Source organism: Rhagoletis zephyria, unplaced genomic scaffold (genome assembly GCF_001687245.7).
Source record: "Rhagoletis zephyria isolate East Lansing unplaced genomic scaffold, Rhagoletis_zephyria_1.1 Rzeph_scaffold_04142, whole genome shotgun sequence".
NCBI lineage: Eukaryota > Metazoa > Arthropoda > Insecta > Diptera > Tephritidae > Rhagoletis > Rhagoletis zephyria.
Genome location: NW_016161225.1, coordinates 21391 through 48796, shown reverse-complemented (window position 1 = coordinate 48796; position 27406 = coordinate 21391). Strand labels below are relative to the sequence as shown.

Sequence of the window (27406 nt, the reverse complement as noted above, 5' to 3'; positions counted from 1 at the left end):
AAAGCAGTGTTCATCATGCCACAAAGGTACGCGCTAACATAATAAATAACAGTGATTAAATAACTTTCAGAAATTCTTGGACTACCCGCAGTGAGTCACAGTGTGATTTATAAAGAGGTCTTTCCCCAAATCACATGAAGCTTTTCTTACAAATGTCTGTTAGAATTTTTCAAATAGATACATACATACATATTTGTATATGTGCCTCCATATCTGTGTACTATGTATGTGTGTATGTACATAAGTGGATTTCTAACGCATCTTTTTTACACAAACAAGTGTGTTATTCACACGAGTTCGTATTTTCAAATAGGCATACATACTGACATACATACATATGAACATTAGGCTGGCTCACGTAAAAAGTTTCTGCTTGTCCATGAGCATCATAAAACTTTCTCTTTTGTTGCCCCTTATTGAGATGAAGCGCGTTGAAAATTCGTGTAAACTCACCACGGCCTTTCGAAAAACAAAAGTCTGGCAATTATACTGAAAGCACTTTTTTGACTTTCGAAAGACTAATTTAAAACTCTGCTAACGTGGATACGTTATTTTGTATGTCTTTTAGCAATAGTCTTTTAAAAAATAAATCAAATTAACAAAAATATAAATATTACTTTCTAAAACAATAAAAACGTAAAATTAAAAGAAAATTTAATAAAAAAATAAAAAATGAATGAATTAGTAAAAAAAACTAAATAAATTATTAAAAACAACTACAAAAAAAATATAATTTAAGTTTCTAAAAGTTAAACGAAGCAAAAATTATGATTGTTACTAAAAATCTTAAAATCTTAACAATCTTAAAATTAATAAATATTAAAAAAATAAAAAGAAGAATAAATCAATAAAATATGTTCTTAAAAATTAAATTTAATTAAAATAATATTCTTCCCTTTAAAGCAATAAAGTTTAAATTAAAACAAAATAAAACTAAAATAAAATGAAAGAAAGGAATGCGCTTAAAAAGCAAAAAAAATGTTTTTAAAAGTTAAATAAAACACAAAATGTTTTTCTTTTTTAAAACAATCAATTCTAGAAATTAAATATAAAGAAGAAAAATATCAATAAAAATAATAAAATTAAATTAAACTCTAAAAAAAAATCTGCGAATGGTTCGATAAACAAAATCTTTCAAACTACTTTCTTTCAATTTACTTACAAAAGACTTTCAACTATCTTATTGCGAATTTCCATTAGGCACTGAAATTTTTTGGGTCGAAATAGATTAATTTATCGAAAGGGTTAAAAGAATTATTGAAAAATATTTAGCTCAAATAACTTGCATTCACATTTCTCTTTTCATAGACCGTTTTCTTGGAGAAAAGTTTCCGATATAAATTTGCGGCAGATTGAAAGGCCTTTCAAACGCGATCAGCTTTACATTTTATAATTTTCTTGTGGAAGCAGAACCGATTTTTTTTTTTGTATGGAGCGTGAGGCGGTTTAATGTACACATATACATACACACTACATCGCTACTACAGATTGTTATAAACATTCTGAGAACACTTGTTAGCAATTTTCGTATGTAAGTATGTAGTATAATGCACTGCCAAAAGTATTTTAAGATATTTAAGTACCGGATATTTCAAATTACAAACCACATCGGTAAAAATGCTGGACTCAATCTTTCTATTCAAATACGAATACATTGCACAGTTTTACAAACATTTGATCATATACATATGAATGCTTGAGTTTCTAAGTATACATGCATATGTATGTATGAATGGATATACATATATATTTGAAACGCTTGTGACTACGCTAGACATCAACCAATATCGGCAAATAACTAATTCACGGTCTTCCTATCACAAACTGGCATATTTACTTTTTGTTTATACATAGTTGTTGTGTATTTAGCTGACTTTAAGTATGTATGTATGTAGGTGGTTTTTCTTAACAAAAATATTGTCAGCTTGGACAGAAAAGAAAAGAAGATACACATGTATGTACATATTAATATATGTATGTATGTATGTAAATATATTTTAATAAATTATGTACCCTAATCAGATTTATAATTTTCAGTGTCTAATAAATTATCCAAACTCAAACACAATCGATTATGGCAGCTAAATTTATTAATTTACTTAAGTATTATACGTATGTATTTCTTTGTGACAAACATGACTACTACCTAGAACAAGTGCAAATACTTAGTAGTACAGATTAAGTATGTGCATATTTAAATAGATTGTTTTTATGAAGAGAAGCATTGAAAGCCCAGCTGACATTGTGAAACTTCAACCCCAAACCGATACCTTCATATGCCGTTCCGCTCCCAATATTACTGCCCATTATTTTGTGGGAAGATTGTTTGATCACAAAGCTCTACGCCATTTCTAGCCCACATGCAGATCGTTAAAGTTGAATTCATCTGGACTTTACCCGCTGTATTTCCGTTTGCTTCAGAACCATCCTTTGCAGCTACCTATAATATATGTATGGAAATAGATCCATCTGTGTTTAACATTGTTCCGGTATTCCTGCCATATACATATATATCTAGAGATATGGTGATCTGTTGGACTTAATTTCCAATGACTTCACTCCATGTCAGCCAGTATTTGGAAGCATTCTTGTCAGCGCCACATAAACCACTGATGCGGAGACCAAAAAACTTCCCAAAATTGCCTCTATCCTTTGCAAAGTTACGCAAGTTTTTCATAACTATTGTACTAACTTCCTTCTCCACTTGATATGACCATTATACTCGTGGGCAGCCTGGCTATCGTATGCCCGTTTCATTTCAAAGCGCATACATTTCGCCATTCCATCTTCCTGCAGGCAGAGTACACTAGAGCCCAGTTTGCGTACATATAGTCATGAGAAAAATAATAGGAACACGACATATTAACCAGTTTTGGTCATTTTTAATTTATTAGTGTGTTTATTATTTGTTTTTTTTTTCTTTATAAAATAATAAAGCTCGTTATCTGACAAAAACCATATAAGTCCTTATTTCAAACTTTGTAGAAAAATTAGAGAAATTAAACAAACTTTATTTAGAATTTTTAGAAAAAATTTAAGTACGCAGTTTCATAGCCCCTTAAGTGGTTAAGAAATCGATAATCTATATTTTTGCTGACGGTGTCACGCATTTTCTTTCATATCAATTCTTAGCTAGAACTTAATGGGCTATAAAACTGTATACTTAGATTTCTAAAAATGCTTTATAAAAAGTTTTTTTTAATATAAATTATTTTTGAATCTTTCTAATTTTTTTACAAAGTTTGAATTTGGACTTATATGGTTTTTGTAAGATACTGAACTGTATTCGGGCGAAACCGAATTTTATATACCCGGCGCAGGTATCAAATATCGTCGTTTCAACTTTCTCTGAACTACCTTTGCATGATAAGTAGGGGTCTTTACCCGATTTCAAACGTTTTCGATAATATGCAGAGTTAGACTTAATGATATACATAATTGAACCTAGTTAGGTACAAATCGATTAAGTGGGTTACCGAGGTACACCTTAGTAGGTTTAAAAAGGGCGGTGCTACGCCCAATTCCGAAGAAGTCTATAGCAGTCTTATTTATTGTTAGGAGATTGTTGTAACTATTAACTTGAAATAAATTAGCGTCCTCAGCTATTGAAATATCGGAGTTTTTGTATTTCTGAAATTTCCGTTATATGGGGAGCGGGTATAATTTTAGTCCGATTTGAATAATTTTCCACAAATTGCTTTTCCGTACCAAGGTTATTAAGTGCACCGAGTTTGGTGGTTATAAGTGGGCGGCGCCACGCCCACTTTCCAATAGTTTATAATATTCTAATGCTGCTAAGTGGTTATTGCAGCCATCGATTCTAAGTGAATTAGCTCCAGTAGTTACGGATTTATAGCAGTTTTTGTGTTTCTGTGGCAGGTGGGCGTGGTTATTGCCCGATTTCAAAGATTTTCAACAGATTTCTTAGCTGGATCCTACCCAAGCCTCGTACCGAGTTCGGTAAGGATTGGTGAAGTGGCTACTGAGATACAGCATTTCATAATAAGTGGGCGGGGTCACGCCCATTATCTAAAAATTTCATAACAATATTATTTTTTGTTTTTTATAATTTACCACAATTCTACCACAAATACTAATTTTCAATAATTTGCATCTAATATTTAGATACCTACTGAAATTTTGCAGTTTTTACATTTTTCGAAAATACCGTTATATGGAAAGTAGGCGTGTTTACAGTCCGATTTCGCCCATTTTCAATACCAACCTACCTTGTAGGGCAACCTACATACCAAATTTCGTTGAGATATCTCAATTTTTGCTCAGGTTATCGAGTACACGAACAGACGGACGGACGGACAGACAGACATGGCTTAATCGAATTTTCTTTCTCGATTCGTTTTGGCTGTTACAAACAACCGTTATTCGAACAAAGTTATAATACCATTGTGCAGAAGTGCGCTCGGGTATAAAAACTGCCAAAACTGGTCAAAATATCCTGTTGCTATTATTTTCCACATAACTGTATATTCATCGGACCGAATCGGGCTTGACAGCTGGTATATGCGCTTAACGAGCTCTTCGTCGCTGGATTTAAACAACATCACAGACGGTATACCGTCGCGATACGATGTATTTAAGCTTTATTAGTGCTCTTCTCAACTCGTCTTGGCTGAAAGGTGGGACGTGAGGATCGTCTCTATGCATTCGGCAGGGCTCTTCGTCATCAAATGCGCCACCTGCGTCGCCATTGAGCAGTGCCCTTCTTCTCTGCCTTCCTGTAATAAGTAATTAAAATATGTAGTATGTTATATGTACATACTTTTGTAATTTACGTAATAAGTACAGTTTTTTTTGCGCATCCAAAGATAAGGTGGACACAGTCGAGTGTAACGAAATTAAACTGAGGCTTGGCGCAGAAAAAATCATCACTGTTTTAAAATAAGAACCACATTAAAGACTGTGCATACATACATATGTACATCTGTTTGTATTTATTTATGTATTTACGTTTATTTTCAGTCTTAAATTTCACTTTACGCTTTTGCACCAAATTTTGTTTTGGAGCTTCCATTAAATGTAAACAAGTAAAATGCGTTCGATAAACAAAGCCGAGACTTTTTGTATCACATGTTTTCCAGGTCAGTTTAAGAATTTGTCACAATTTTTGTTTTTGTTAATTGCTACACACCCAAATTATACATACATATGTATGTACGTATGTATGAATATACATTTATTTCATTTCATTTATTTAAAACATAAGTACAATAACACTTGCATACATAAATGCATATACAAATAAGAATACATATGTATGTATGTATGTACATATGCATACACTCATTTATGTATGTATGTACATATGTATGTAGCTGTGTGTAAACCTTACAGTGTACTCATTGCAATTGAGGTTACCAAGCTTGGCTTTAGCACAGAAATTCAGTGTGTCTAAAAGTTTTGGTAAGTGAGCAAATGGTGCAATCTAAATATGGAAACCGTAATTCGCGACTACACGTGCCTACACATACTTATGTACATACATACATACATATACCTTTGTGGTCAGCTGACTAAGTTAAGAGAGATTTTGACCAGTTTTGGCTATTTTTTTGTTTATTTACTGTTTCGATTACGCCGTTACGTTAACAATTACGCCCAAAAATTTTTATTCAGAATTTTTAGAAAAATTTCGGGCATACGGTTCTATAGCTCATTGAATTTTATAAGGCTAAAGCGCAAACTTCCAGACGCTAGAAAGTCGGCTTGATTTTTAATAATTTCTAACAAACATTTTGGGTTGAGTGGATGATCATAGCGTTCTTTGTATGAAAATAGGACTGTTTCTCGAATTGAGAAAATGCTAGTTCTGAAATTGAAATAGTAAAATAACTTACACCTTTTGATTGAAACGACATACATAGATGGATTTAAATATAATTTTTTTATTTTATTACTTCATTTGTATTATGTAGTTAAGCAGAATCGTATTACAATATTTCACATCACAGTACACAGTCCGACAGTAATTTTGCCACTCGATTCACTTGGCGGTTTGATTTCTTTGAAGATACTTTGAAGCTTATTTACTTTTTGTTGGTAATTTTCCTCTTTATGTACATACATACATAGATTTAGTTTTTCACTTGATAATTAAAAATTTATTTCTCTATCACTTTTTACGTATCCGCGCGTCGGTTAGACATGAGTCGTAGAATGATGTTGGATATCAACTTGAGAACTATAAATTTCTTCAAGGTTGGAGAAGTAGTTTTTTGGTGTTTGTTGGGTTTGTTTTGCTGACGGTGCAAGGCATTTTCTTCCATATATAAAAGAAATTGTCGAGCATACTCTATGTGGAAGAAAATGCACAATACCCTAAGCAAAAAAAAATTATAAACAATCAATGCGATTTCCGAGCGTCTTGAAATTTTTCTACAAATTCGAAATAAAAAGCTCACCATTTTTCGGTGCAATTGCTAAGGTTTATTGAATTTTTATAATTTTTGTACGAAGTTTAAAACTTAGATTTATGTGGTGCTGGTTGAATAATCGCCAAAACTGGTCAAACTGTCACTTAACTTAATCAGCGACCACAAGTGTATATACTTTTAAATACTGACGTACTTACATAATGCGTACATACATACATACATACCTAAAAATATATCTACGTATAAACATAACTTGGTGGGGCAAATCAGAGGAATTCAAAGAAATCTTAAGCGTAGATAATTGAAAGAATGTAAATCAAATTGATAGAGACTAGCTATATGTAGTTCCGCTAGTGCTAAAGCTTCATCGACTTAAACTACGCACATACATATGCCCATATATATATATATCTATATACATACGAGTACCAGCGTTATTTGCGGATTGCGGTTCTGTGTTCTTGAAATGAGTATTTCCTACTTATAGGTACAAAAATTCGCACGTAATTTAGTACGTACGTACAGTCTCCTCGGGCTTATTTATTTCACCCCTGCCAGCAATTGGAAGAAATTTTTCCGCCTATCGCCACGATGTCACTTCTTCGATCACTATTGGAAGTTATCAGTCAGATTTACTGGAAATCGATCTCGTATCGGTTCTCTGACTATTGAGATGACAAAAAAGAGAGTAGATAAGGTTCTCTCTTGTCAGAAGTTACCAGTTTTGTCCGAAGATTTTTTGCTGGTAAATTCTGGTAAATGTGTCAAACAATCAGCTGTAGTGTGTTTGGCAACCAAATTGTAAACAAAAGAAAAGTGCAGTCTGCTAATTCACGTTGAAAAGTATTTAGTTACTTTGTTTAAATGGATTCTTATGAGTATGAAAGTATTTTTGGTTATTTTCACGTGTGAGCTGAGCGTGCTTACATACAAAATAAGCAAAAATTTACAAGCAAAATTTGGAGGTTATGTTGAATTTGACAGAAGTTACCATTTTTTTTTACTAGAAAGCGATCCCGTACTTTTCAATGTTACTCTCTCGCTCTGAGGAATTTTTATTTTTTGACAGTTTTAATAATTTTAGTCCGAGGAACAAGGGATTGCACCTATAGCTGACAGTAATGTCGAAAAATGTAAACAAAGAAATTAACCCTTTGTTATGCATTTATCATATTTGATAAAACTCAATGGCCCGTAGCTATAGTCTAAATAAAGTCAACTCCTAACGCTAAAAGCAGCTTTTAGACATAACTTTCAATGGGATATCTGTCAAAAAAGCTGCTTTTAACTTTGGAATTCGACTTTATTTTGACTTATAACTACGGACCAATATCTTTGAAATGAAAGTTTTGTAAATATGAAAATATTTAAAAACTCATTAGAATGAGCTTTATTTTGGGTATTGCATTTTCGTTTTAATGTAAATGTGGAAATGCAAACTTACACAAAATTACACACTAAATAAATGAAACATACAATACAATTTTCTTGCTTTTACTAGCCCAATATTTTTTGGGCACTTATTTTTTTATTCAATTATTTAATCCTAAAGTATATTAGACATTAAAGACAAATGGACTCTTTAATACATGAGAACTCAACTTCAATAATTTAGCTATTAAATTTTTGCATTGCGAAATTTCCTTTCCATTAAATTTTTTAAAATTACTTCCAGTTTCTATATGTGAACAAGGAATTCTAGTTTAGGTTTTATCAGACCACCATTTGATATTTGGTCTATCCATGTATATGAGTGGGAGATTTTCTCTTCATATTCGGTATGATAAATCCTGCACCTGGGAACAAACGACCTTGTTATGCTTTGCATAAAGTGAAAAAACATTTCTGTCGCTTTTCTGTCTTCTTAACAGGTGCTCGGACGATTTTTACTCTGGAAGTTCATTCAAGTAAAATTATACATACGGGCGATTCCACCGTCACGCGTCGGACATTTGTACAGAAAAAATGTTTTTTCTTGTTTAAATTTAAGTATAAAGTACTCAACAATTCTACATTTTGATAAAGCTACGCCTAATTGATTATTATATGAGTTATTACAAAATAAGAAGAAAATTCCAGTTACTTTTATATGGAAAAAATCTGAGTTATTTCTTCTGTCACGGGTGGGACAAAAAAGAATCTGCCTTTTGGAGAAGATATATTTTACGGAAAGTCTGCGAATGTATTTCACTTTTCTGTGTGAACTTAATGTCTTATAATAAAACAATTAACCAAGAATACAAACAAAGCAAAAACAACAACAAAAATTATTGATTTATTATAAAAAATACGAACTTCCTCTGTCACGGGTAGGACAACGTTTGTCATGGGTGGTACACGTACGAATTTTTATATGAAAAGGAGCTTTTAGTGTAGTCCATATTAAAGATTAGTTATTAAAAAATATACTAAGCCAAGTAGAGGTTCAATTCACTCACGTTTTATCTTAGGATAAGTGATAAGAAATGTGGATTTATGTGGTTCTGATTCTGTAATGTGCTACACTTTTATAAAAAAGAAAAACTATAAACATTAAATAAACAAAAAAAAACAAAACTAGTCAAAATGTTTCCTAATTAAATCTGCTGACCAAAAGGGTATATAGGTAATGGGCGAGTCCGCGCTTCCCCCCTCCTACCCTGCGCCCACCTCAACAAGCAAATAAAGCTTATCAGTTATGTAAACCCACCTCTGACAACTGTCCCACCCGTAGCTGTCACGGATGGGGCATGCTTCACTGTTGAATTATTCTTATCTAACTAAGTGGAAACGAAAATGCAATTGTGGTAAACATTTGCAATGAATTTTTAACATTAGGTAACAAACACGAATCACAACTTCAACTTCTGTTATTTAATATAAAAACTTTTGATGTATTATGGAACGAATTTCCGTTATCCCTTGTCAAATTTGGTTTGGAGACAAACCGGATTCGGCGTTGTGCCATCTTCACCCTGTCGGAAACAACAACAACCAAAAAGGAAATAAAAACTTTTAGCTTTTTTGTCACGGGTGGGACAAGACCAATACTGCCTAATAATAACTCATAATATAGACAATTTTATTAAAAGCAGGTGAGTTCTACTATATATTTTTCTTACCAAACACTTGAATTATGAATTCCAAATTGTTTGTGAGTACTTTCAACTCACTCAAAAAATTTACTCAGAACTTGATTTCAAAACGTAAAAAAAAGGTAATAAAAATGCATTTAAACCTTTGATTTGTTATTTTTTGGTTGATTCAAGATTTTTACAAATGTCTTATCCACACATTTGTTAGTTTTATAACGAAAAAAGATTTTTACACTGAGGTTCAGTTTTCCATGGAACCTCCCATACATATTTTTATTTCCGCCTTTTTTTTTGATTTTTCAATTAAAGTGCAAGAAATCCGTTGGATCTGACCTTTTCCTGAGCCTGCCCTTAGATGAGAATGAAGACAACATGTAGTCGATTCACTGATTTAGACAGAGTTTAGAAAGCTGCTACAATAAAATCAACAGTGAAAGATTTTCGTTCGGGTTTCCTTTTATTTTTAGCTCCCTATTATATGTATGTATGTTATGGAGTCGATCAGGTCTGTAACGATCTTTAACTTGCAGTTAGTGTTAACCGGACATTGAGTAACCGGCCCTAAGTGTAATTTTTTATTACACAGGCGTACGATGAACGCGAAAATGTAACATTGCCACAACTGTAAACTCCTGAGACCACTCTGGCATTTGTGCATATATAAATACATACATACATATATAGAAACTGCGTCAATGACAACCTCACTGGTTACAGATGTTAAAATGTGCGAAAGATATTTATGCACATTAGGGTGAACCAAAAATGTATGAGGAAAAAGTAAAGTCGGATTTTTTATGGTGAGAGCCTAGGATTGTTCTATACCGAAAAACGATACCCTTATTTTTTGTTTTGAAATAAAAAAATATTTAAAGGACGATCAAAGCGCCCAAAGTTTTCCATGTATTTTATATGGGGGAAAAACAACTTTTCGTAGAAATGGAATAGAATAGTTAAAAATCAATATATTTTTTGCAGGAGATTCCCAATTGTTTATTTAACCATTTTTCAGCGCAACTATAATTTATAGTCCGCCAAAAACCTACAAAAGCCCCGAAAAATGAATGGGCGACCAATAAAATATCGTTAGTATTAAAACATGGTTAATTATACAATTAGTAATATTATTGAAAGTCTTCTGAAGAGAACCAGAGTTTTCCGAACGAAAAATATTGATTTTCAAGAATTCCATACCATTTCTACGAAAATTTTATTTTACCCGTATAAAAATACATGGAAAACTTTTTGGACCACCCTAATGTACATATGTTTCTACATAAGTATTAAAATTTGGGTCTTATTCTCGCAATAAGATATTTGACGCCGGGCTTAAATTTTTCGAAACCTTATTACGATTCTTATGATAATTTAATATTCATTGTACGATCGAATGTTTTTTAATATATGGCATAACGGATGAGCCAAGTAAATATGCGGCATGCTTTGTGAACTATAGTCTTAAAAATTTGGCTTACACACCTATGAATATACGTGAATGTACATACAGTATATTCAATAAATATCGCGTCTTTTGAAAGGCTAATTTACCGGCATTCTGGCTGCTGTCTTTATAATTCCGTACATGACTATAACGACTTCCGTGAAATCAGAAGCCAAGTTTTTGTATAAGAATGAGTTTATAAGTATAAGCTTGTATAAACATAGCCTAAAGCGGAGGTGCTTCCATGCCGGCTAATCGGTAAAAAAACAAAACAAAAGAATGCTCTCGTTATACAAATAACCTGATACATATAACTGACCATTGCTTCTCATTGTATGTTTGTAGGGGCCTTTTGAGATCTTACCGCAGTGAAATAAATTTTTTGGCTACAAAAAATTAGCACCTCAACTAACACTTCAAAATTTAAATTAGAAATTAGATCGGCTACATTGCCATGAGATAACAGCGAGTAGGTAGTTACATATGTCAAGAGGTAGGGGTGTAAAAAAATCGTCTTCTGTTTTTTTGATAACTTGACTGGAATTTGTTTTTCTGAAAATTTTCTGCTTTCCTCTTTGCTGAGAACTAGAAACCAATCTTACCTTGACGAAAGTAAGCGACCAAATTAAGGTTTGTTGGCAATAGTGGTAAGTGAAAAATTCACACAAACGCTGTGCGAAGTTATGAGGAAAAACAAGGTGGGTGAAAGAAGCGGTCCAGTGATAATGGTCTTGAAGAAAGCCCGATCAAAGCGGATCTAGCACCATATACATATGTATGTGTATAAATACTAGAAATTATAAGTTTTGGACTTATGCTGGATAAGAAACTGGATACTGCACATATTTAAACATGTTTTCAATACTATTGTCGTCAGGCCTATACAATGTAGTGGTCTATTTTAACTAAGAAATCAACCAGCCTCCCACTACAAAAGGTGCAAAGAACGGCTCTACTATGGCCAGTAGCAATGAGCCTGCTACTAAATATATATGCAACATCATAGACATCTGGAAATGCAGAGCTCGCTCAGTGCTGCTACAAGACTGCGAAAATTATCCAGCTGGAGAGTGTATTACTGTGGTGACACCTCAATTCGAATTAGACTTCATTGGGTATATAGTGGAAGTCCCAGGCAGGGATCTATAGGCCTAGGAAGTGGAGGGCCCTTCAAATTTGTGGGCGAAGCGATTAGGATTACAACAGTCCCAGACCATTCCAGTGAGATTGTTCACGCTTGCCTGGTTATCCGGTTATATGGTTATATTTTTTATTCAGTTTACAACAATAAAATATACCCTGATAACCAGGTAAGTGTGAACAACAACAGCAAGCTGCCAACAGGCAAGGGATATAGCACACAATAATAATAATAATATATAATAACAGATTGGCACTTACACATTAGCGTGGTCCGAAAATCCGCTTATTTAGAATTTTGATTGGTATTAGCAAAAATATGGTTCATTATGCTTTAAAAAATAACTGTGTGGAATTTGGAATTTTTTGCTCAACATCCTAGGCTCGCCCAAGTCCATCAAAGTTCAATGTGCTCAAAAAATAAAAATTAATAAACAAATTAATTAACAAATTTTTTTACTAAAACTGTACAAATCTTCTAAAGTATTAGTCCCACAGAATTTGGTATATGGACCTTTTTTGTAGAGAACCGAAGTTAGCTAAGAAAAAAATGTTTTTAGTACTTGAACTTTGATGGACTTGGGCGAGCCTAGGATATTGACCAAAAATTTTAACACTTCACAAAGATATTTTTTAGAGCATAATGATGATGCTATTGCCAATCAAAATTCTAAAAAAGGGGATTTTCGGCCCACGCTATTACACCTATGTTATGGTAGTATTTGGCCGAGCTTCTCCTCCGATTTGGGGCGTGCGACTTGATGTTGTCGCACAAACGGTAGGGACCTATAGTTTTACGCTGACTCCGAACGGCGATTGAGTTTTGATGAGAAACTGTTTTTCATGGCAGAAATGCACTCGGAGGTTTGCTGTGGGAATTGATAGGATAAAACCCACACTTCAGTTTCGCCTGAACTTTGCCTTTTTAAGTTGTTATTTATTCTAATACGATTTTGTGTGGTGATCTAAGCTTTCTGCGTATATTCTGCCAGAGAAACGGAATGAAGCATAAACCATCTTAATAAAAGTATTAAAAACTTGCAATTTGTCTTAAACCAAAAAAGCGCTATTAAAACCTTTTTGTTAAAAATATTCATACATACATATGTACGTACGTATGTACATACATATGTATATAGAAGTGTATGTATCATTTGCACATACTTATCTACGTACTTATGTATGTACATTAGGGTGGTCCAAAAACAGTAAACTCGGAATTTTAATGCTCTCACCCCCTAGGATTGTTCTATATCGGAAAAAAGTATACCCCTATTTTTTATTTTGAAATCAAAAAATATTTAGAGGTCGCTTAAAGCGCTCAAAGTTTTCCATGCATTTTTATATGGGGAAAAACAACTTTTCGTAGAAATGGTATAGAATTCTTGAAAACCAATATTTTTCGATCGGAAAACTCTGGTTCTCTTCAGGAGACTTTCAGTAATAAGACCCAATTGTTTATTTAACCATTTTTTAATACTAACGATTTTTTATTGGTCCTCCCATTGAATTTTTCGGGGTTTTTGTGGGTTTTTGGCGGCCTGTAAATTAAAGTTGCGATGAAAAAATGGTTAAATAAAAACTTGAGTATTATTATTGGGAATCTGCTGCAGACAAATAAATTTTTTTCGGTATAGAACAATCCTAGGGGGTGAGAGCATAAAAATTCCGACTTTACTTTTCCACGTGTATTTTTGGACCACCCTAATGTATATACAACATTGATTGATATGAAAGTTATTAAAATTTTATTTCGGCAATACGATAATTAAAATTGTAGGTACGTATCTAAGTAATTGATGGCTGTGATTGATTTGACTAATAGTCAGTCGATTGAGATTTTGCTCTTAGCCGTTCTACATATATATATATATATATATAGACATACATATATATATATATATAGACTGACCCAAGAATATATGAAAAAAAGTTTGTTAGCAAATTTTGATATGCATGCCCTCTATATTTGTGCCTTTTAGCCCAGATAGCATATATATGATGTTTTATGACCGTGCCGACTTTTAGTTGAAGATTTAGTTAATAACTTGAATTATGGCTACCAAATACCATATTTGAATGTATTTTAAGTAAATCTGCATCTTTAAATTTTTAATAGGACAGCAGGATTTCTCCCGAGGACATCGAAAAAATTAATCAATGGAAAAAGTGGCACAGTGGCTTTGAAAAGGTGTATTACAAGGCTGCAAAACGATATGTTTTCTGATCGAATAATTTCTGCAAATCCTGTAAGATAAGAGCGTTTGATGAACATTAAATTTTTATATTAAACTTTTCTAACAAATTCCTTTCCTCCTTTAAAAAAACGCCTTTCATAATATTAAGTAAACAACATAAATTGTTTTAGTGTTTGACATGTCCTCTCGGGTTGATTAAGGAATAAATGTGGCAGTATTAATTAAACAAATTTAAAAATATCCCTAGGGCCAAATTCTCAAAGTCTGGTTAAGACTAACTACAGGTTAAACATCGTTATCCGGTCCTTATATGTTAAGGAGTCGATCACGTCGATAACGATGTTTAGCCTGCAGCTAGTGTTAACCAGAGATTGAGAACCAGTTTATTCTGATAACTTTGACTGCAAGTCGGCACGGGTTCGCGTTGTCCGAATTGCATAAAATTGTATTCGGATAGTTTTTAAGACAATATAAATAAAATGAGTTTTTTGGGACAGTCTAATATACATACATGCATACATTGCATACACTGTATTAGAACAAATCACTGATTTTAATCGGGTCGACTTGTTCTGCTCCTCTAATCTGAAGGAACGATTTGTGGAAGACATAATGGGTGCATCAACATTTGGTTGTATAGGAATAATGAATATATCATCACCCAACAAATTTAAACTTTTCTGCTTCCATGAAAAAATATGTATTTTCGGAAAGTAGAGAAGCAGAGTAACCGTATTTTGCCGATTTTCTAGATCAAGTCATTGTGGTTGTTCACACTTGCCTGGTTATGAGGTTATCTGGTTAAAAATTATTATTCTGTAGTGTATTTTATTGTTTTTAACTGAATAAAAATATAACCACATAACCAGATAACCTGATAACCAGACAAGCGTGAACAACCCCATTGACAGTTTCTATGGCGAAAAACTAGCCTTAACAACCCCTAGGCTAAATCGGTCAAAAGACCTTATGATTTTTAACATTATTAAAGCTCGTATCTACGGGTTTTGGAGTTGCTGATTAAGAATCTGAAGTTAGTTTTACGAATTCAAAATGACGGATGGATTTTTAAAAAATTTCCAGATTTTTCTTTGAGTCGCTGATTACAAAACTAAAATTGGTTTTCAATCATAATCATAATGACGGAAAAAATGTGCCGGATGGATTTTTAAGAAATTTTAAAATTTTTATGAAATTTGATGTCCCAAGGTTTCTTGAGTCGCTAATAACAAAACTAAATTAAGTTTTTAAAACTTCAAAACGGGTTATACAATATGGTGAACATGAAAACTGAAATTTGCGATTTCTTAGTGCGGTTGATTAAGAATCTGAAATAGGTGGGGATAGTTACAAAACTGAAACCACAATTGGAGAAATAGAAAAAAATTATCTAGTTTGTGATAAAATTCTTAAAAAAAATCAGTTTTGTATTTAGGACTCAAAGAATCTTTTTTGTCTAATGAAAAAATGTCTCGGACGGTATACATTAGCGTGGGCCGAAAATCTGCTTTTACAGAATTTTGATTGGTAATAGCAAAAAACTGGTTCATTATGCTCTAAAAACAATGTGTGTTAAAGATGAAAATTTTTGGTCAATATTTTAGGCTCGCCCAAGTCCATAAAAGTTCAATGTGCTCAAAAAATAAAAATTAATAAATACATTAATTAATATTTTTTTTTAAATAAAATTGCAAGCATCTTCGAAAGCTAAGTAAACAATTTTTTAGCACTTGAACTTTGATGGACTTGGGCGAGCCTAAGATATTGTTGACCAAAAATTGTCATCTTTCAAACAGATTGTGTTTAAAGCATAATAAACCATATTTTTGCTATTACCAATCAAACTTCTAAAAAAGCGGATTTTCTTACCAAAGTTGGGAAATAAAATCCCTTTACTTGAATGCTTCATCGGCGGTGTTGTTGGGCTTTTGTATCCAACGCCATTTTCATATTTTTTCGAATAAATATAAATTTGTACTTTATGATATCGGATTTAGCCTTTCAACGAAACGTGTGTGCTTTTTTTCTGCCCGTGAGTGTAAATATCACATCTAGAGCTTTCTCTCGTTAGGTGACTTGGTATAGTGAAGTTTCAAAAAAAAAAACATATTTTCAAAACTTACAAACATTCATTCAGTTTTGGGCTTTGTTGTATTCAGATACTAATGTGCAGTAGGTTTTACGACAAATACTGTTGTGGTACACTCTAACCACTGCATCCCTGCCTAATGAGGACTTTTTAGACATTTCCGCACGGGGGGGATAAAAAAAAAACCCATATATACATATTTAGAAGTTAGAGGGTTGAATATTCCACAAAAATTCTACCCGCAGGATTTTACATAGAACTGCTGTATATGTATATCCGATGTCCAAAAAGTGAGTAGATATCACTTGGATTTCTTCTATACCAACATACACATATCGTCGTTTAAAGTACAAAACCGCGTATCGTCATTCTGCAAAACCGCGTAACTGACATTGGCAGCCAAAAGTTGGATTTGCTCACACAAGCTCTTGGCTCAATCCTTATCCATTCGTCCTGAAATATACTAGCCAGAAGTGCGATTTCTTTATAAAAAAGAGAACCATTTTGAAATATGGGTGTTTTTACACTATAGAAAATGATTTCTAAAACTTCACATACGCGGTTCTGCATTTTGCTGATACGCGGTTTTGCACTTTAAACGACGATATGTACCTACATATTTTTTACATCCGCTCTACTCGAACTCGTGTTCGTAACCTTGCTATTTTGGAAAAAGTCAAGTCGATATACGATGAGTCAGGCAAAGGCGATAATACATCTTAAGTGATTATGACAATATGCGCACTTGGCTATTCATAAGTGGACTGATTATTCTGGGCCCGAATTAGGAAATTTAACATAGCATAATCAGTAATTAAAGCATAAGTGTAGAGTTCTTATCTTGACGATTAAATATGCATGTATTATATTTCCCTGATTATTAGATATACAAAACGTACCTTCCCAATAAACCTTTGGGTTGGAGGTCAAGCGTACCAAAACCCATTCTCAAAAAAAAGCAAATTTTTGAAAAAAAAGGAATTTGAGTTGCCCACTTGAGAAAAGCTGGATATACCTTAATTTGAATTAAAACTTTATTCAACGTTTAATCAAATGTTGGAGAAAAATTTTGTACACGCACTTGAGAATCAAGAATTTGTCAAAGTTGAGAAAAAAATTGGCGAAGGATTTGCTTTGTGCATATTAAGTTATACGAATATAACAACGATATTACCTAAGTCACATAGTCACATGAACTTCGATTTGGTATGTAGACATATGTATATACATATTGGAGGTGTTTAGAGTAAAGTATATAAAAATGAGTTTGTAAAAGGGGGATAAATATGTATTCGTCTATTATATCACTTGGATATTTAAAAGTGTGTTTTTTTTTAACCTTACAGTCTTTAAACCATTTTGAAATTAAATCGTTTTCTTTTGATCCCGTGATGCTGTTAAACGAAAAATGTTCATCCGTTATGAATAAAACTTTTTCCGAAATAAACATTCTACCGGAAAAGTGCAGCTTTACTAAAACAGCTAAGCGATTGGACAGCTAAACGGAATGTACCGTAGCAGACTTATTTTAATTTGAAGATTCTATCGTTGCCTTCATCCACCTAATTTTAATAATGAAACAAGATTTGTAGTACAGAAAATTATGACAAATATATAGTAGTTGGAGCACGATAAAGCTAAACGTATGGTTCATAGGGATGCCTTAGAAAAAAAAAATAGTTTGTCTCCTTTAATTTATGCTGAACTGAATATTTGACTACTGTTTTATATTTTCGTTTGTTTACCCCGAACGACGTCGGGTGCTCTGCTAGTTAATTATAATAAGAAACAATCATGATTAGTTACCAGGTACGGAAAATAATCAATATTTTTTAAACAGTCGTCAAAAAAATCAACCAGCTGTAATTGTCGTAAAGCAATTTTAACTCTACTCACGTATTTGGGTTCGTACGTTGTACTAAAATTTTCAATGATTTTTATTTTTCGAGTTTAACCAATAAAGACTAAAAATAATAATTAATATTTGAAATTTATTTTTTCACTCAAAGATTGAAATGATTTTTACTTGATTTTTATTTTTTCGATCAAAAAATAATGATTCTTTTATGATTTTTATTTTTTCGCTTAAATATAATTATTATTTTAGAATATTCATTTAACATGTATAAATATACGCCAATCGGTATTGTAGGTTCATCAAAAGCCAAAGCAACTGAGGATTTCCGAAGAATCGATCATGCTATTAACAGTTTTATAAAGAAAACTCAGCTTGTCATCTACAATCACACCAAGGTCTCTTATTGTCTTAAAAGTTTGTACAGTCTGGCCGTTCAGCACGTATATGACTGCACATTTATTAATATTTAGAGAGAGCTTTTTTAATACACATCAGCTCTCAAATTCGCGTATATCCTGCTGAAGTTCAATAACGTCCTGTTCACCGGCTATTTTTCGAAAAATCTTCAGATCATCTGCGTAGAGCAAATACTCCCATCTGAACCTTTTGCCCTCGTACTCCGCTGGAAAATTGAGTTTTATCTTTTCACTTAAGAATAATGATGATTAAAAAACTCATAAGCTATACCAGCTTGATTTCCGATGTATTCTTTTTAGAAATAGCTACACCCTAATAAGAGGGGTAAGTCCCAAAGTTTGCAGGCGGGGATGGAAAATAATCATAATTTTTTATATTTTAACCAAAAAAATAAACTAGTTGTAATCGACGTAAAACAATTTTAACTATACTCACGTATATGTGTTCGTGCGTCCTACTGTAATTTACAATGATTTTAATTTTTCGAGTAAAACAAATAAAGATTAAAAATAATAATTAATGTCAAAGTCTTATTTTTTCGCTCAAAGGGAATTATTATCACTTGATTTTTATTTTTTCGATCAACGATAATAATTATTACATTTTTTAGTTTTTAATTAAGAATAATGATCACTCAAAAAACTCAAAAGCTACATCAGCCTGATTTTTGGCGTATTCTTTTCAGAGGCAGCGACACCCTAATAAAAGGAATACGTCCCAAAATTTTCTGGTCAAAACTTCAGTTGCTTACGTCTGTATGGCCATTTGAATTTTATGAATAGTCATTCTATTTAAGTGAAAAAATAAAACTCTATAATAATTATTATCTCTGAGCGAAAAAATAAAAATAAAAAATAATTATTGCCGATGAGCGAAAAAAACTTAATAATAATAATTTTTTTTATTTTATTTAATTGGAAAAATAAAATTCAATAATAATTATTATCTCTGACCGAAAAAATGAGGAAAAAATAATCATTATTTGTGATCGAAAAAAATAAAATCAAATAATAATTATTTCCGTTGAGCGAAAAAATAAAACTCGGCGAAAAAAATAAAAATCATTAAATAATTGCAAGTCAAAATTTCAGTTGGGTGCGTCTGTATGACCTTTTAAATTTTATAAATAACAGAGCCAACAAAACTGGAAATTTTTTTTGGCGTGGCAAATGTTAAAGCCGTTTTTGGTAGATTTTTTGTGCTGATTAAGAATCCGTCAGCACAAAGTTTCTATCTGATTTCCAGATTTTGAGAAAAATGAGGTCAAATTGTCAAAAAAAACCCGATTTTTGCAATATATGAGAGGGTCTAGAAAAGAAACCAATGGTAAGACAACCTTCCATTAGGCTTAGATTAAAGTCAGAACTCTCGACTACTATCCCTGAAAATACCATTCCTGCACCTTGATCTGATGGTCACTTACAGTCATTTAATAAAACAAAAAGATATAAAACCTTCCACTTAGGCTTTAATTAAGGATGGAACTTTCGATGACCAGCCCTGCAACTTGAACAGGAAAAACAGGTTTTGGAAAAAATATTTTGTTTTCAGTAGCACAATTTTCCAGTATTTTTTATTGTTTAATAAATGATTATTGGGTATTATCTTTTCAAGGTACAGGGATGGTATTATAAGGAATGGTGGTCGAGAGTTCTGGCTTTAATTTAAGCCGAAGACGGTTGTGTCACATTTTGCTTCTTTGCTAGGGATTCGCAAATATTGCAAAAAACGTAATTTTTTGACACNCTATCTTTTCAAGGTACAGGGATGGTATTATAAGGAATGGTGGTCGAGAGTTCTGGCTTTAATTTAAGCCGAAGACGGTTGTGTCACATTTTGTTTCTTTGCTAGGGATTCGCAAATATTGCAAAAAACGTAATTTTTTGACACTCTGACATCGTTTTTCTCAAAATCTGGGGCTGACGGAAACTCTGTACTTACGGATTTTTACTCAGGGTGTTGTGGAATAAGGCTAAATAATAATGATTATCTCGGAGCGAAAAAATATAAATAACAAAAAATCATTATTTCTGCCCGAAAAAATAAAAATCAAATAATAATTAATTCAGTTGAGCGAAAAAATATAATATTTATTATTATTTCTTAGCGAAAAATTAAAAATTAAAAAAATCACTATTTTAGTCATAATGAATAACGTCCCTGTTATTAGCCGTTAAAAAATATTTGGAAGTAATCATAAATAATTAATAAAATAAAAAAAACTCATCAAAAAGATATGTGCAACTCGTTTCTACAATTATTTCCGCTTTTTAATTCTGTTTAATTATTTCGGATTTTTAATTTAATTAATCAATATTATTTTTGATTTTTCTTGAAATTAATTTTTAAATTTCGTAGCAGTTGGTATTTCACTCGAAATGGCTACACGAAACGAAAGCCACAGCGTCATCTACCGACATTACCTGACTGTTTGCTGCCAGCTGATAGCCACTACAAAAACAATGCCAAAAGCAACTGGCAACGTCAAAAGATGGACGCTGAGAAGGAGGAAGCCAGGAATTTGGTAATTATATTGCACGGGAAATACTTTAATGAACTTATAGAAAATATCAAAAAATTCATCAAGTTGCATTTATTATGTTGTATTAATTTGTTTTTTTTTTGCATTTGTAGCAGGTGGAGTTCGAGTGGGTTCTGCGCGAAGAGGTGCATTCGATATTAAAACAATTGAGGAAAATATTAGTGGAGTGTGCTCATCTCTTCCCCGTTCCACTGTATGCCAATGAGGGTAAAAAGACTGAAAAGTATATTATGACTGTGGCACAGGAAAAACTTCGTGCTATTGTCACGTTAACTGGAGATAGCATCACACATGCGGTAAATAAGAAAAATGTAGAAAATTGTGTACTTTCATAGGTATCATTGAATGCATGTTTTGTAGGACATAAGCTTTAAGCTGGCACGCCCACCACATCACCAACAGAAAACGTGCATTAACCAAGACTCACCATGGAAGCTGCAGCAGGTACAGGATGCAGCAAACCACCTCCAACAGGCAATTAATCACATCGATGATGTAGATGCCACCTATCATTTTAAGTGAATGAGCGAGAAGTTGCTACAATTATTTCTGAATTAATTCCTGTATGCTATTTTGTAGAACGTCTGACGAAGTAATGAATGTTGTTGGGAACATACTAGAGGCGCTTCAACGCGCACGAACAAGTTTGGTTATACCGAAAAAGAAACCAATAGCTGATTTGATTAAAAGTCGCAATATGGTTAGTTGATACAGCTTATAAGACTTTATTTAAAATCTTTTTTTTTAGAAATCACTGGCCCCCAATTTGTCCGAAGACTTAGCCGTCAGCTTTTATCTGCAAAGTCAAAAGCTAATTATGGCTGTATATCAACTCATCACTGTGCAGGGGACAATGCGTTTTGACTCATACCAGGCTGAGGCGACCGTGCAATGGCTGAACGACGTAATGCCCGTACTCTGCGCCGGTCTGAAACTCTGCCAACAACTTAAAGACAAGGTGAATTTTTTTTATGTTCTGCAAACGCATGCATTTCCAGTACCAGCCCACTAATAATATAAAAAAACTGATAGACTAGCTTACATCTATAATTATTTGAGGCGTTGGTATCGATATGCATATCAACTAACGAAAAACTTGGAAAAATTCTCTGTTGAGTTGCCGTTATATACATACATAATTCGTATCATACCTTGGTACATACTAACATGATAACTGCGAAGGTCAGAAGTTATTGATGTTGTTGAAGCGGCTTGCTATTGATAATCTTCATTGCTTTAAAATGAAATAACTTGCCACTTACATATCGTCGTTTAAAGTGCAAACCCGCGTATCAAAAAAATGCAAAACTGCGTATGTGAAGTTGTAGAAATCATTTTCTAGAGTGTAAAAACACTCACATTTCAAAATGGTTCTCTTTTTTATAAAGCAATCGCATATCTGGCTAGTATTTCAGGACGAATGGTTTAAGGATTGAGCCAAGAGTTTGTGTGAGCAAATCCAATTTTTGGCAGCCAATGTCAGTTACGCGGTTTTGCAGAATGACGATACGTGGTTTTGTACTTTAAACGACGATATACGTATACATGGGTATTGCTAATTTTTCTGTGTAAATTATTACTTTTTACCTTAATGATTGCCTACCAACATCGAAAAGCATCTGCAAATCAAAGACGACTTCAAATACACATATCCGTCCATTTAATCTCAATAGAAGCATTAACATAGCAAAGTAATGTGGAAATGGAAAGTACTGATTAGACAATTTTTGTTATATTGGAACAGTTTTACATATCAGAATTTAACTGCTTTCGATTGAATAGTTTGAACCATCGTTTTTGTTGCAACCAAATACGAATTCCCTAAAGATATTTTTGGGAATGATGCTGAGCTGAGGGTCCTTGGTCAGATATCAATCTGGATCGTTCCGGTTACGTAGAACCGTAAAACCATCGTCGGTTTCCTCAGTTAGACTATGAAACGTTATATGGAAGAGGGATCAATTAAATTGACAGCTTAAAACTTAAAATTCTTACATTTAAGCGCTCAACACGCATATAGACGAACAACAGTAAATATTGTCAATTTTGTGACTTTTAATCTGATAGATGATAGTGATCAATCTTAAAAACTTTATGGAATTGATCTTATTTATCAATATGTAATCCAGCTTACCAAGTTTCAAATACAGTCCTAAATAGGTTTTCATTTATTTATTTGCCTTCATATTTACAAGAGCTGCGCTTTTATAAGCAATTTTATCGTCTCTGCCACAAACTACCGCATCTTTCTGTTGATTAATTTGCCGGTTAAAAGCTTTTCCATCCAATTACTGTCCATAAACTCAACTTTTTATTAAAAGAGCCCCTGCTAAGTGGTTACCATAGCCTAATTAAATTTATAAGAATCTTTGAATTTTAATTATTTTAACCGTATACTTGTTTTATGTTTTCTTACAGATATCTGTGTTCTCCGTGTACAAGGATTTTACTGTCGAGTCCCGTTCACCTTCTGCTCTTTCGTACTGACGCAGTGACATCAATCCTAAATTAATAAAATGCAGCAGCAGAGCATAAAAAGCATTACAAATCGCACAAATTAAATTTACTCCTCAGTTATTTTTTTAACTCGGTTGCTTCTTAAAATGTTATATTGTTGTTTGTACGAAAGCGTTCAAACGTTTTTATGCATTTATTTGATACAATTATGTACACGAAATAATTAAGAAGGAAACGCGTTCACACTCAAAATCACTTGCACCGTTACTCAGACAATGCCCTAAATATATTCCTATTCCTAGAGTCCATAAAATGGAACCCGTATAAAATGGCATTGTTAGCTTAGTTAAGAAATAATTATGCAATTTAATAGATAAAAAAATACCTTCATATACCTACATACATTCGTATATTAAATGTATGATTTTAGCTATATCTTTAATTTAGCATATTTTTTATTTTAGTTTGATTATTTCGGAATCTACTTATATATTTATACCGTGACAGTACTTACAATTTACTCGCCGTCTAGATTTTTATACAAAAAATATATAAAAACTAGATGTAAAATTACCATTAATGCCTTTTCTGCTTGAAAAGCTCTAAAGAAAAAAAAAAGAAAACGAATAAAGTTGCCTTTGTACTCAGCTTTAACGGTTGAAAATATGTATTACACGCCTGTTTTATTATTTTGTAGTTCTAATGAGAGTAGGTAGTAGAATTTTTGTATTGCAGGCACCCAGATAATTCGTTTAGGGGAGGTTGGAATATAAATTAGAATTCGAAAAATTGACAATCAGCCTCATTGCGTAAGTCATAAGTTTGGCTAAATTGTACGACTCGACAACATTGGCATTTTCTACTGCCGTGCTGAAATAAGTAAACGACTTATTACTATTACTAGTTGTAACAGTGGCTGCAGCGCTACTTGCTACTAAGTTCACAAGATATCGGACCGTAATATTTTTTTGGCAGACTTCCTTGTCCTTAATAACATTTTAGGCTATATTTTTTCTCAGTCTTAACATTTTCACGTGGCGAACTCCATAATTTTACTGGCATACTATTTACTGGCAATCACTTCTTGAATAAATTACAATACAGAAAAATGTCATCTGACTTCCAACTAAGTAAAAAATAACTGTAAAATGCAAAACTGAGAGTGAGTAAAAAACTGTAACATTGGCATTAATTTACATTTTTGCCTGCTGGTTTTATTATTGTTGTTGGATTGACTTCAAATCTTTATGAGAGAGGGAGTAGGGGTGTACCAATAAGAATATACAACAAAAGTATGAAAGCCGTTAGAAGTTGGAAAGATAGCGGTGGCTGAAATAAAAAGTGTTACACCATGTTAGAGTTTTGCTCGTCACTGTAGGCAATCAAAAGCTCCCCAGGATTTCAGTCAAATGACTTTTGAATGGAGCACGACATGTTCGCCTTTTATCGATATACATTTATATGTATGTATTTGTGCATTAAAGCGTTAAAAATTAAAGCAACTTTGGATAGAAATTTATAATATAAAGATAACGGGAACGAAAGGACTTATTTTTTTTCCAACAAAAATCTACATAAATGTGAAAAAATTTACCTTTTCACTAATCCAAATTTTTTCTACCAATTTTGGTAATAACTTACCAAAGTGGCAACCCTGGCAATGACATGAAATTTTCGATACGATTCGACTCGAAAAACGATTTGCATTCGAAACGACTCTCGCAATGAGGCTGAATAACATGTCTTGTATATTGTATTTTTTTAAGTCTTTTTTTACCTTTCGTTAGTTTTGTACCTATTATTAAAAAAACAGTTCAAAGTAAGCAAATGGATGTAAAACGTCCCATTTGTTAAAGCTGAATGTCCTGAATTCGTAAACGTTACGAGCGACCTGAGCTTTTTGAACAAGCTAAACTCTGTAGAAAACGTGCGCTGTGCAATAATTTCTATGGAAACCACAGAAGCGACGACTATGCCACGGTTCTTAACGAATTTTTGAATGGTTACGGTGAAATGGGTTGTAACATGTCCATAAAAATTCATTTGCTTCATTCCTTCAGAATTTAGACTTCTTCCCACATTATCTAGGCCAGTTCAGTGATGAATTAAGAAAAAAAGCGGTCAAGCTAAACATTTTTTAGTTGTATAGCCAGAAATAAAAATTTTGCAAAAATGTTTGCTAAAATTTTATTTCCATAAAAAGTTTAATCACTCAGTAAACTCTTATCCGATTCTTCAAATTAAATACTCGTTTTACTCGTTATTAAATTTGGTTTTACAATACAATTAGGACTATTATGGTTTTTTTTATAAAATAGTGCGCAAAAACCTCACCAAAATGAAAAAAATTAAAAAAGAAAAAAAATGTGTTTGCTTTCTGCTTTTTTATAACGCTGTGTTATTTTTTCTAGTTGTAGCGAAAATTTATATATCTAGTCTAGAACTCCAAATATCACTGGTGCCGTTCTACGAACGTTTTCCAAAATAACGCGTGTCCGCGAAAGGGTTAAACTGTATTTCTTATCGCATGTGGCAATCTGTTAAAAAAAACGTACTGAGAAAACGAAAAACCAAGGTTCAGAGATTGGGAAGGTGCTCGGGAAGACCTAGATAATGGAAGCCGTTCTTTAAGGCTACTGAGCAATCGATCTTTTGAAACTGGCTTTAGAGTTTTTGCCTTCACAGCGAGAATTATTTGACGATTAAATAAGAGACGAAGGCAAATAAGAAAACTGATGCTCAATATAGTGATGAAAATAAGCGTGTGTAAAGAAGATCACGATGACGGATATGTAGAAGACGTTGGGATGAGCGGAAAGGGGAAATTCCAAGTTGAGATTTATTTACCAAGGATAATTATACAAGGTGCTAGCCAACAGCCACATGTATTTTGTACTGCGGGTGTTTTGTCAAATCTCAATTCGTCCTAAAGTTTACATGTCTTTTGTTGTTGTTGTTGTTGTTGTAGCGACTACAAAAACCCCGGATTAATATTTCAGTCGTCGTCAAGTTCCACTAACGGTAGCCGTAAGAAGCGTACATCCTCAATAGGGTCGGTCCACAGGGACAAAGGCGTTAGGCTTGTCGGGTTTTCCGGGAATACGAAGAGCTGTTGGGAGACATGGGGTGTCTCTCCGCATGCCGGACACTCATTTGGTATATCTGCGTTTAGTCTGCTCAGGTATGAGTTTAACCTGTTGCAGTAGCCAGAGCGAAGTTGGGCTATTGTGGTTCTAGTCTCCCGAGGCAGATGAAGCTCCGTCTCGTCAATGTCTGGTGGTTGTGCGCCTAGAACGGCATTCACAGGTCTGTAGTCTACATAACTCGAGACTGACTCCCTGTGAATGCCGTTCAGGGCCTGTCAACAACCAGACGGGTCCAGAGGTTGTTTAGTGAACCTCTGGACTTCGTCCGTCAGTTCNTGGTGGTTGTGCGCCTAGAACGGCATTCACAGGTCTGTAGTCTACATAACTCGAGACTGACTCCCTGTGAATGCCGTTCAGGGCCTGTCAACAACCAGACGGGTCCAGAGGTTGTTTAGTGAACCTCTGGACTTCGTCCGTCAGTTCGTAGAGATGCCTCCTGACGTGCCTGGGCGAGGGCTATTCTGCAAGCCGTTGCCTGTTTGGGTGACCACGTCTATGGCTTCTAACAAGAAACTGCTTGCAGAGCATTGTGTTGTGCTCCTTAATCGGGAGCAATTTCGCCTCGTCGTGCAGGTGGTGTTCTAGCGACATCAGATGGCATCCAGTCGCTGTCCGTAGTGCGGTGTTTTACGTCGTCTGCAGCTTCATCCAC

General features: G+C 33.4%; 1 protein-coding gene across 2 annotated transcripts; it reads left to right on the top strand.

Annotated features, from left to right (window-relative positions):
* Positions 1-24283, top strand: rogdi (rogdi atypical leucine zipper). 2 transcript variants are annotated; one of them, XM_017625631.1, is made up of 7 exons: positions 1-26; positions 20971-21133; positions 21244-21447; positions 21512-21669; positions 21731-21851; positions 21900-22109; positions 23570-24283. In XM_017625631.1, the coding sequence occupies exons 1-7, from the start codon at positions 16-18 to the stop codon at positions 23636-23638; spliced, it is 936 nt and encodes a 311-aa protein (XP_017481120.1). In that variant the 5' UTR covers positions 1-15; the 3' UTR covers positions 23639-24283. The 2 variants fall into 2 exon arrangements, with proteins under 2 accessions (XP_017481120.1, XP_017481119.1); XM_017625630.1 differs by having other exon boundaries at positions 20968-21133.
* Positions 24284-27406: the final 3123 nt, after the last annotated feature.